The sequence below is a fragment of the Phycodurus eques genome, chromosome 1, assembly GCF_024500275.1.
Source record: "Phycodurus eques isolate BA_2022a chromosome 1, UOR_Pequ_1.1, whole genome shotgun sequence".
Classification (NCBI taxonomy): Eukaryota; Metazoa; Chordata; class Actinopteri; order Syngnathiformes; family Syngnathidae; genus Phycodurus; species Phycodurus eques.
The window spans coordinates 15,161,587-15,174,694 of NC_084525.1; the positions used below are offsets into that span (position 1 = coordinate 15,161,587).

General features: G+C 42.3%; 1 protein-coding gene across 1 annotated transcript in view; it reads right to left on the reverse strand.

Annotated features, from left to right (window-relative positions):
- The window catches only part of LOC133404262 (protein SOGA1-like), a 96,952-nt gene that overhangs the window by 47,271 nt on the left and 36,573 nt on the right, over positions 1 to 13,108 (reverse strand). The window contains 1 exon segment of the mRNA XM_061679996.1: positions 11,810 to 11,959. Within this exon segment, the coding sequence (XP_061535980.1) occupies positions 11,810 to 11,959 (150 nt within the window).

The window sequence follows — 13,108 nt, forward strand, 5'->3', positions numbered from 1 at the left end:
TCTTTAGAGAGTCCAGACCTTCTTTCTTAAGCTACTTTTCCCCTTGGGAAAAACATTTACACTGAATGTACTATATTTAGTCATCTTTGGACGCAAGACATATTTTCCCTACATAATACACTATATTCTTGTCTTGATAGACCCAGTAAAACTCATGAGCATCGCTTGTGTCATTGGTTAATATTAATCCATCCGTTTTTAAAAGACACCATTTTAATTGGGGAGTTTCACGTTTTCTTATTGTGATCGCTTAGATACCTCTAAAAAAACCTTACTCAGAAATACGTAATATCCTTGGCTCTATCACTATTAATCATGTGATCCAGATGGACTTGACCTGTGGTCATGGTCCAGTAGTGTCCTCTACCAGCATGCGAAAGGAGATAAATCTCTTTAACTGCAGGATTAGTGAGTCATCCACTCAACTGAGCACATCCGTGACACACCTCACACACCATCTCTGCATACTGTAAATTGCAATTGTGACGAATCGAACTGCAAAAGCTTAGCAGCCTTTAGGTTTTTCTGCTGAGTATAGCTGAATCCCAGAACGTCACATACATAAATGTTCCAGTTAACGGGTGCATTCGCTCTTCCTCCTGATCCAATCAGAGTGGACTGTCGGTACCACTCAGCATCTTTCAAATAATCCGGTCATCCGTGAGATGAGAGTTACAGCACGGAAGAGGAGCATGGAGAGAACCGTGCTTTTCTTTCTGTCCTTTCATCCCTGTTACATCATTTAACAATTAGGAAACAAATGGAAAACATTTGGAACATACAGTAGATGGAATATATGGAAAATGTGAAATTGGCAAAAGCTTGGGGAAAACTTTGGGACAAACTTGAAGAGTGATTGTGAGGCCAGGCTCTGTGACCTTAAAAATGTTCTTCTGGATAAATTTCCAAACTCCCATAATCTTGTAGAAAGTGCTCACAGATGAGTTGAAGCTCATATTCATTTTCTCTTTCATTTTAACTTCCTGTGTTACTGCTAGGTATCCCAATACTATTGCAGTACATTTTTGGAGTGAGGTAAACAGCAACCTTCAGTATCTGGGGGAGAAAAAAGGGGTGCTGCTGTGACAAAAATGCAAAGCAGGGGTGAACAGAGCAGGAGCCAGACCTCTTCTAAGATCAAACAATCCTGCTTTGTAAAATGTAAAAATGCTTGTGAACTTAAAATGATGTCGTCTGCAAAACGAAGATGGCTCAAATAAGCGCTGTTAAATTTTAGTCCTTCTTTTTCCCCAATTGAGCTTTTTAAATATTTCTTCAAGGCAAGCTGTAAATAGCTTCGGAGACAGTTTGTCGCCTTGCCTGACCCCTTTTCCAAGACGTACTCTTTCATCATCAATTCGTATTGAACCTGAAGAATCGTTGTATATTGATTGTCGAATGTTGATATAGGTCGGCTCTATCCCATGATTTACTAGCGCCTGCAGTATCGAAGTGGTGGTGACTGAGTCAAACGCTTTTTCTTAGTCAATGAAGGCTACACACAGAGGCATTTCGTACTCGTTGTGTCATTCGATTATTTGTTGAACTGTCTGTATGTGGTCCATAGTATTAAAACCGCTACGAAAACCCGCTTGTTCTATCGGCTGTGCTTCACTGAGTTTGATTCCAATTCGTTTGTCCAATATCTTTGCAAAGACTTTATAAATCGTTGAGAGCAGGCTTATTGGGCGATAATTTCTTAGGTCAATTTTATCGCCTGATTTATGTTGAAAAATTATTTCTGCGTCTTTCCATGTCGCCGGTACTTGCAAGTCCAAGCAGTGTTGAAATAGTTTTAAAAGGATCTTATTACGTTCGTTGCCTCCTGCTTTAAGCATTTCAACAGAAATGTCATCCAGACTCCAAGCTTTTCCGGACCGCTCGTTAGCTCGCAGGGTAGCGTACATAATATACAGTTAACCTTCCCTTTGTCAGTTGTAAATTGTGTGCGTCTACGGAGCAAACGCCATTCTGCCAGACGCTTCCTGCCTCGTGAGCAGCATGGTGGGCATTACCCCATGTTTCTATTGTATGGAACGATAACCCCCCCCCCCCCTACTCTGCCTCAGATTGGCTTGTACCGACACAAACGCACACACACACACACACGTGATGTGCAGATTAGCAGCTGCACACTCGTATCACACATGCATTAGAGTGCTCAGTCAGTCAAATTTACATGAACTAAAAATTTCACACACACCAACGACACTAAGGCACATTATGAAGTCTCAAGGTAGACAAATTGGATCTATACTGGCTGTAATTAACACAATCAATAGAGCATCACTTTATTCACGCACAGGGGGTGTACTGTAAAATGTACTAAACCCATTTTAGTGTGTGTGTGTGCATGCGTGCTCTGCAGACACAATAGGTCCATAGAGAAACCAGCATGGAACCTTTTAAATGAGCCCATCTGTCCTCCCACAGGTGAGATAATCTGCACTCCAATCATCTCTTAATGGCTGCATTATCTATTACTGTGCGTGTGTGTGTCTGAAGTCAAGAGGGAAGGAAAAACAGACAGAGAAAATTCTGTCTTCCACAAAACGCAACCCAAACTTTACACAAACAACACGCGCACATGTACTCAAAGACACACACACAGTACACACACCACAGAGCAAACAGCTATATCGGTCAACAAATGACAGTTAGTCATCTTGTAGTCAACTCAACACTATGTGGCTGTGAGTTAGTTGTGTGTGTCCAACAAACAAAAGTCTTGTTTCTTTGTCGTCGTCCCCCATTTGTGTTTAACTATCCTCTTTCTAGCAACTTGTGTGCTCGCACGCAGGTCTGTGTGTGTGCATCCGTGTGCGTGTATGTCTGTCTGTTTGTCAAGAATTAGGTTGTTTTTTGGTTCTTCGGGGATGGGAATGAAAAAAAAAATGTGGCTTGGAACGTTGCAGGGAGGAAATTTGATCGAGCTGACAAAACCCCATTAACAATAATTCTACAACAACAAAAAAACAAGCCGTATTAAGTGTAGACCTTAAGATGATGAAACAATGATCCATGTTAAATAATGACCGCTTGGACGATGATAATGATGGATGGTTATTTTTTGGTTTTCGACAGTCTGATGGTGCTAATATTTTCCCTTGGTTTCCAGCATGAGCCACATATTGCATCATTGTTGTTTTTGTGCTCCAAATACTGTAAAGCTGTTTGTATTTCAAACCACAACTAGCTTTTCGCTTCAATTGGGGTTTCACATGAAAACCGTAGGTGTGAATGTGAGTGCGAATGATTGTTTGTTTATATGTGCCCTGGGATTGGCTGGCGACCAGTTCAGGTTGTACCCCGCCTCTCGCCCAAAGTTCACTGGGATAGGCTTCACAGCACACCTGTGACCCTAGTGAGGATAAGCGGTATGGAAAATGGACGAAAACGATTGGTGACATTATGTTCTTTCTATATCTTCCAATGACTCTTCCAACTACAATGTACTAAAGAACACAGACATGCAATACAAAAAAAGCTAAGATTTCCTGTGCGGATAAAAACAACTGGTATACAGTACAGTACATTTTAAGTTATCACTAAGCTGCAACAATATACAAATTTAGCAGCCACTTGCATGATAAGGCAAGAATTCATGCAGCACAATCAATACATCAAAATAGCACTGAAAGCCAAATTCCATCAAGTCAACCATCCATCCACCCAAACTATTCTCTGTAACGCTTTTATGCATACTAGGGTCGTGGGTGTGCGTGAGGCTTGACACACCCTGGACCAGTCGCCATCCAATCACAGGGCACAAAGAGACACGCAACCATTCACACTCACACCTACGGACCGTTTGGAAAATCTAAAATGTCATGGTTGGTGTGTGTCCAACAAACAAAAGTCTTGTTCCTATGTTGTCCCACCCGACTCACACACAAAGTAAGCATTTGTGTTTGCTTAACTGTCATCTTTCTAGCAATTTTCCTCTCTCTCTCTGTGTGTGTGTGCGCGCGCGTTTGGTTCGTATCTCGATTTTGTAGTCAGTTTTCGGTTCGGTACATGTAGACTCTGAGGAAAATCAATTATGTCTTCTTTAGTTCAAACTAAGAGCATATCGTCACAGCATTATTATTAATTTCTCTTGTAAGATTTTATTATAGAAGGCTGCTCCTCTGCCTGCAAGCAGTGCAAGGGACGAGCCACAGCACACGCTATCGAGGGCCGCTGAGAGTCATTCTGCCCCTTTGTTTCCGTTGAAATTCAGCAGGTCGTTAATTGACGGAGGGACTTGTCAGCCGTGACTGGTCACGAGGAAGGTGGGGAGAGAATACTCCGTGGTGCACGTGGTGGTGTGGGCCTCTGTCTGCCAAGTTGGAGCCTTCGTTGGCCCCAGCCGGAGGATTCCCCCCCCACCCCCCTCCTCCTCGTCAACGATGCGAGTGACAAACGAGTCCCTCCATAGACTCGAGTGGCTGACAGACGTTCACCATGTACTCTAGCCGCTGTCGGGCTGTTGAGGGGCCGCATCCTGTGCAGTTCGCTGCTGCCTCGAAACACAACTCGTGTGGGGCCAGATGGCAGAGTCACGTTAGCCCAAATAACACCAAACACATTGCACTTTAGGGAAGATGTATTTGTCTGAGTTGTGGACATACTTTGACAGCTAACTTCACGCTATGCTGGTAGAACTGGGCCCATTATGAATGAAGAAGTGGCAATCCCGCCAAATGGCCACTGCATGGAATTAGGGCGCTTGGTGTTTATATAGTGAGGGACGGAACGTATACGTCCAAAAATCTTGACTTCATGATGATAGTTTTTAGCCCCGCCCATAAAATCGGAAAGAATTAGAAGGTAAAAAAGAGTCTTAAAGGTGCCATATTTTACCAAACCACGTTTTCGAGTATTTGGGATATAATATTGGCTCTATGGGCCAATATTATTAATATAATATAATCATAAAAATAATATTAACCCAATACTACCCTAACCTAAGTAAACATGTGAAATATGAATTAAAATCATCCACGCTTTCCTGAGTTCCAGACATTTTTTTTACCAAGAGGCCAGAAATCAAGTCATTCAAATTTCTCGAGCTTATCTACGTCAAGAGCTCCACCTACCTCCCCGCTCCTGAGCCAGCGCTGTCAACATAACAAAAACGTGTACGTGCACAAGTGGGTCTTCTACATGGAGGCAACCAATTAGAGGAAAGGGGGCGGTCTTTGCTAAATATGGACAAAGCAGAGACAAAACTGGGTCACACAGAAATGGCTGTCGTGGGGCCTTTTCTGGACACTGACATGACAAAACCAAGGTGCTTTTTGAAATGAAATTGATACTTTTATACTAAGTTAGAGAGTCACTATGGAGGTCTAAATAGACAAAATATGGGACCTTTTAAACTATATGTCAAGAATTCGGTATTATATTGTTCTCAGTCTTTGCACGTTTTCAGCACTTATCTTTAAACATATTGAATGTATTTAGAAACTAAACAAAGATTTACATTTTAGGGCACATTAAACACCTTTTAAACTCAAACATAGAGTAATACACAGTAGTACTATACAGTATGTCCTCTTTATTCCTTGTAACATCTTCTTTTCCTTTTGGCTTGTCCCTTTAGGGGTCGCTACAGCGCGTCATCCTTTTCCATGTAAGCCTATCTCCTGCATCCTCCTCTTGAACACCAACTGCCCCCATGTCTTCCCTCACGACATCCTTAAACCTTCTCTTTGGTTTCTCTTGCCTGGCAGCTCCAGCCTCATCATCCTTCTACCAATATACTCATTATTTCTCCTCTGGACGTGTCCAAACCATCGAAGTCTGCTCTCTCTAACTTTGTCTCCAAAACATCGAACCTTGGCTGTCCCTCTGATGAGCTCATTTCTAATTTTATCCAACCTGGTCACTCCTAGAGCGAACCTCAACATCTTCATTTCCGCCACCTCCAGCTCTGCTTCCTGTTGTCTCGTCAGTGCCACTGTCTCGAATCCATACATCATGGCTGGCCTCACCACTGTTTTATAAACTTTGCCCTTCATCCTAGCAGAGACTTTTCTGTCACCTGACACCTTCCTCCAACCGTTCCAACCTGCTTCGACCCGTTTCTTCACTTCCTGACCACACTCACCATTGCTCTGGACGGTTGACCCCAAGTATTTAAAGTCCTCCACCCTTGCGATCTCTTCTCCCTGTAGCCTCACTCTTCCCCCACCACCCCTCTCATTCATGCACATATATTCTGTCTTACTTCGGCTAATCTTCATTCCTCTGCTTTCCAGTGCATGCCTCCATCTTTCTAACTGTTCCTCTCCCTGCTTTCAATGCAGATCACAAGATCATCTGCAAACATCATGGTCCACGGGGATTCCAGTCTAACCTCATCTGTCAACCTATCCATCACCACTGCAAACAGAAAGGGGCTAAGGGCTGATCCCTGATGCAGTCCCGCCTCCACCTTAAATTCGTCTGTCACACCTACAGCACACCTCACCACTGTTCTTCTGCCCTCGTACATGTCCTGTATTACTCTAACATACTTCCCTGCCACTCCAGACTTCCGCATGCAGTACCACAGTTCCTCTCTGGGTACTCTGTCATAGGCTTTCTCTAGATCTACAAAGACACAATGTAGCTCCTTCAGACCTTCTCTGTACTTTTCCATCAACATCCTCAAGGCAAACATGTTTTTCATGAATTATTATTATTATTTTTTTAAACAGATTTGCTGTTGTAAGATAGGAAGTGTTTCTTTTATCAGAAAAAAATTACAGCATACACTCAAAATCAGGCGATATGGCAAATTATGTGTGATTCGAATAGGGGGAAAAAAATCCGCAACGCACTGACTCCACAATAGGTGAACCACCATATAGCGAGGCAACACTATACGGTGTACGGTGTATGGCTGTAATGCTAAATATTAGGAATGTACGATGATTTCTTGGTAAACTGGCAACATTTCTAGCAATCTTACCTTTACTTCGAATGTGACAGGCCTTGATATTTTAGCCCTCAAATTGCAAACTGAATAAACTTCTTAATGCAATTATCTATATTTCTCTCTGGTGGGAAGTGACATACTTTGAAGGCATACAATTCTATTCTGTTTGGCCCTTCTTTACTCTAATCAATCACTCACTTTAAGCCAGTTTAAGTTCAGCTGCTTTGATGCTCTGACCCATTTAACAACACACGTGCCCCAGGAGAGAATGCACAGATTTAATTGTGGACTATGAGGAAAATCACCGGTGTCATGGGTTGCACGCTGGACTTTGAGGAAAAAAAGCGAAGAAAACGAGAGCTAAATATTTTTAAGTGTTATTTGGGAGTTTTATGCACTCCTCTAGCACTAAGACACACCCTAAAATACAGAATAGCCAGTCACAGCAGCACAGAACAGGCTTCGACATAGGTTTGACACTTTCCTGGTGACAGTCTGTTTTAAAGATTTAAAGGCTAATTATGGTTAAACGATATGTATTTCCAAAACACACCCAAATAAATGTACGGTTAGCATTGCAGTTTGAACCACAAGATACAGTATCAGCAACTCTTGCAAGACGTCAATTCAGTACATCCAAAGATGAGCAATTTTTTTGCCAACTATACTCTTTAAAATGGTGGTGCACGACGTCATGCACAATGTTCGTGTGCCATATTATCAATCCATCCAATTTTCATCAGTCCATTTTCCATACCGCTTATCCTCGTTAGGGTCGCAGATGAGCTGTAGCCTATTTCAGCTGACTTTGAGCAAGAGACAGGTTATACCATGTGTGCCATACTATTCCATATAATTCCATACAAATTCATGTTCGTTTGTTTGTTTTTCTTGTTGCAATCTGTTACTGTTTCACAATAAAAAAAAATAAAAATAGTGTGCCAACCCTGAACTCAGTTGTGCAATTACCCACGGATTACGGTATACTTTTTAATTTATTTTTTCTGCCTCACTTTTCCGAAACAAGGGGTGATAGCAGAAGGTGAGAAGCATCAATCAAATGTACCGGTACTCTTGGCTATTACATTATGGGAATACAGTGAGAGAATATGGCAAAAGAATAATATACACGCCGCACAAACACACAAGATGACACTTCAATGACCTGCAGCTGAGTAGTGATCATTTGCAGAGGAGAGTGAAAGAGTGGAACTGGATAGACAAAAACTCACCCTTAAATGACATGCAGTCTTTTCTCTCCAATCATCAAGAATTATTTTTCTAATTAAAATGGCCAAGCCCTACTGCAAAGACACCACCTGGTACCGCCCCCTTTTGTCTCCCTTCTCCTTGCCGTGTAAAAAGTAATGTCTTTCTATTTCTTTCCAACCTCATCTCAATTCTCTACTCCTTTCTTGGAGGAACTCTTCCACTTCTACCAGCCAATCGAGCAGCTGTGTATTCTTCCTTTACCCGTCCACAGTTTCCCCTTGTGTTGGTGATGGACTTAAACAGTAATTTCCTTGCAGAATCACTCTGCACGTCTCCACTGCAAATCTCCCAAACTCCACCTCATTATCTCCCCCAGCCCCATCCTTTCCTCCTCTGTACCTTGAATCAATCTTTTCCTTCAGTTAAGCTGCTTCACCTTCAAACGATGAAACATTCTCAGAAGATGCACCCTGTGCAGCCTTCTTTATCCTCAAAAAACTGCAGACACCTTCTTTGTCTCCTCTCTCCTCCTAAATCAGCGGGCTTCACTCTATAACCCACCCTCCAACAAATATGACCTTGCTGCCTTCCAATACCAAACAGCAGGAATGGATCGAACATTTTGGAGATAGAGTGAGAGATTTGAGAAGTGGACATAAAATAAAGAGGTGCTAGAGGGAGCTGGGAAAAGAAAGGACGGAGAGCAAGAGAAGTGAAAGAGGGCGTGTGGAAATGTGGGCAAAAGACATACTCACATCAGCAGTCCTAGGGGTCTCCTTTCAATATCAAAATGATTGCAAAAATCAAATCAAACCAGAGGGAAGAAAATGCATGGGGGGCAGCACTCATGACTTTGATACAGTGTACTGTATACTGTCTCTCTTGGCCGAACGGATTCGTGAAAATTTGCCAGGAATTCCATCTAACCATTTTCCAGTGGGGGTTCACCCTGGAGTGGTCGCCTGTCAATTGCAGACACATGAAGTTGTCCACAAAAAATAAACAAACAGACCCGTTGGTAAAAACATCACTTCTTTGGCTGTAGTATCCATCCATCCATTTTCTGTACCACTTATCCTCACTAGGGTCGCAGGTGTGCTGGAGCCTATCCCAGCTATCTTCAGGCGAGAGGCGGGGTACACTCTAACTTGGTCGCCAGCCAATCGCAGGGACCAACATCATATTAAACCATATTGATTTAAAATGGGATATCACTTAAAATCATCTGTGAGTCAAGGCAGGTGTCCGATTCCTTTTGGCAATAGAGTGTACTTCCATCTACTTCACGGGGAACTAACCAACTGCCAACACTAGTCAAAACACGGTACTCTTATTACTATTGCGATCGTGGAATTAGAATTAAATGGAATAATAAATAAACGTACAAGGGTCACCATGTCGTCATCATCCACAGACCGGAAGCGATGTTGAAACTACTGTAGCGCTTGGCCTGCGGAATTTGAGGAAGCCTCGTTTGTTAAAAATGGATCGTTAGGAACTGCAACTGTGTCAGGCGGTCAGCTAAGTGTGTTGATGCATTTTCGCCTATTAAACTGCCTTTGAAAAGTAGTCCGCCAGTTGTCGTGACCTTCAAAGCACTCGCCGCTAGCAGTTAGCTGTTAGCCACTAGCCACTAACACTAGGAACTGGCGCTTTTATCGGTGACGCCGTAATTAATTAACGACTGAACATGATTTCGGGATGTGGTGTGTTGACATTGGTAGCAACAGAATATGTTGGCACGAATGTCATAAAGTGGGACACCAACTTCAACAATGCGAGAACAGCCATGCGAGTCATCCGAGTAGCACATCCAACATTAGTTGGCTAGATAAGTGGATTAGTCCAATGTATAGCTTGTAGTTGCTGAATATTTACCAACTCTGTCTGTCTTTGTTAGTAAATAAAGTAGGCAGGGAAGGCTGATGCACGTCACATACTCGCAAATTTGCACACTTACGAGTGAGAAAGACGAAAGTGATTCAATCAGCAGTAAAGCCACATTAAAGTCGAGAGCCCACCGACAAGTGGTCACCATCCAAATCTATTAGCATAAGATTGGAAGTAAAATTTAATGACTTGTCAAGTACAATACATGCACCCTGCAGGTCTATCTAATTAGTGAAGGAAAAGGACAAGAAGGGATTTTTCTGTCTCTTCTCCAATTGCACAGCTATATCAGTCAAGTAGTCTATCAATAGTTGGAGAGTAGAGTGATGAATAACACAGAGACCCCCCTCTTAGACGTCCACAAACAACCAATATTATTGAGGGAACACAGGCCAGATACCCTGCCAGCTACCCAGCCAGCCATCTAGCCGTGACCCACAAATCTGAGCCCAATTAAACATGGAGGAAAATAGACAAAGGAGACTGATCAGGGTGCTCAGAACGAGGGAGCCGTTATGTCACTCTTTAAACACTGAACACAAAAAAAGTTTTTTATTTTTTTTATTTGCTGGCCCAATTTGTTTTTCACTCCGCTTGGCGATGGCATCAAATTGTACCTTTCCTTTTAAACACTGTGTTTTCAGAGTTCTATCAAAATGGAAGAACGGAGTGTCAACAAGCGATGTGTACAGTAGCTGACCCAAGACTTTCTTTTATAGACTTTGGATTTCTATTATCCTTGACTTCTGATTTCAAAACTAGGTATCCATCAATTTATTGTGTGTATGTTATAATATTATGAGGTGATTAAACATTTACATGGTTTCACAGTCAACGGAAAAAGTGACAACAGCGTGGCTCGTGACAAAAATGAGTTTGACACACCTGGTTTATACCATACACAGAACAAACATAGGCAGTTTAAGGATAGAAATCCAGCCCTCATGAATGAGAATAAAATGCATGTTAGTAGTGAAAAAGTACAGAAAGTCCTCGAGTTATGACGTACTCGACCTACGATGTTTCGACTTTACGACACCCATACCTCGTCCGCCATTTTGTCCCCAGCCCATAGTGTTTCTGCTTAGTTAGTGCATAGTACTTGTCTGTGTTTGTGTGCTGGGAGTATTTTTGCCTTTTTCACCCTCCTTTTTTCACACGCAGTAATGGTAAGTACAGCATCTTATTTTTTTATTTTAATGTATTTTAGTTTATTTATACGAAGTGTTAACCTTTCCTGCTACGGTCACCTGACCGTGGTCGGGAGACGCAGGGGAGAAGCCTTCTACAGTGCCGAGGTTGTCCTCCTCGGGGTTAACTCCCTTCTCTCGTTGCACAGCTGAGCTGGGTGGCGGCAACAATAAAGGCACGAAGCACCGATTTGCTGCGTTAATGGCTTTATTAGCTCCTCTGCACACTCAACGTCAACGGGTCCTCCGCTAATCCCTACTCTTCCTCGGTCACCGTCACTACACTTGCCACTGTACACACTCGCACCTGCGCGCACTCCTTCCTCCTTCACAGTCCCGTCTCACTCACACATCGACGCACACGCCCACACACACACTGAGCTTGCTGTCACATTCACATGGGACAATATCTGTAACAGAAGTATTTCGACGTAAATTTCGACTTTAACGGTGAAATCCGATTTACGCGGAAATTCGGGTTACGTCGCCAGCGTAGGAACGGAACTCGTTCGTAAATCGAGGACTTCCTGTACTTCACTACTCGATGAAATATCTACAGGATAATCGATTCTAAAAAGATTCAATAGTGACAGCCCTAATCATGTCCTACCTTGTCAATCTCCTGCTGCAAGACTTGTTTGGCAACCTCCAAATCCTGGAGTTGGACTCTGAGTTCCTCATTCTCCTCCTCCAGACGGGCCCTCTTCTTCTCTCCACTGTCCAGCTGACTGTGGAGACGGATGGACACATCCTTCGCCACCTGTGAGCATGAGCAGTGAAACAGCAAGGGTTTAATGCGTTAATGTGATTTTTGGCTTGTTTGATGGGTAATTGTGCGCATGTATTCATTGTGACCACATTTTCACCAATCCATAAACCAGTTTAATAAAGACTAAGTATAAAGGAAGCAGAAATATCTATGGATTGAGTTAGCTCCTGCAGATATTGGATCCTCTGAGTCGATTCAGAGTTCATTTAGTAGTGAATAGTTGATTTAGTAGTGAATTGTCACCAATTTCCTTGGGGGTACAACTGTTTCTAGATTAAAATAGTCAAGCAAATACAATGTCAACTCACTGATGATGTCAGATAAGAAAAAAAGCACTACCGGACAGAAAAAAGTAGATATGCCCTGCTAAAAAAAGCACAGGGGAAATATCTCTAGTCAGTTACTTAAATTTAAAGACTGTTAAGCACATGACTTTGTCAAATAGAATTCTAAGCTATATACAGTGCCATGGAAATTCTTTTTTTTTTTTTTTTTTTTTTTTTGGCATAGTTTCGTCACCTTAATATTTATGATGATCAAACAAATGTAGTGTAAATATCAGACAAAGATAACAGAAGTAAACATAAACTGCAGTTTTTAAATTTTATTTATTTAGGAAAAACTATTCAAAGCTACCTGGCCCGGTGTAAAAAAGTAATTGCCCGAAACCTAAATAACTGGTTGGGCCACCCTCAGCAGCAACAACTGAAATCAAGCTTTTTCGATGACTAGCAATGAGACTTAGACTACTCTGTGGAGATATTTTGGCCCATTCTACCTTGCAGAATTGTTTTAATTCAGCAACAATGGAGTGTTTTGGACCATGAATGGCCTTTTTAAGGTCATACCACAGCATTTCAATCGGTTTCAAGTCCGTACTTAGACTAGGCCACTCCAAAACCTTTTATTGTTTTTCTTTTCTTAAGCAATTAAGAAGTTGACTTGTTGATATGTTTTGGATCGGTGTCCTTCTGCAGAACCCAAGTGCACTTCAACTTGAGGTCACAAACTGATGGCTGAACATTATCCTTCAGAATTCTCTGGTGAAGAGCAGAATTCATGGTTCCATCAATCACAGCAAGTCGCCCAGCTCCTGAAGGACCAATGCAGCCCAAGACCATCACACTACCACCATCATGT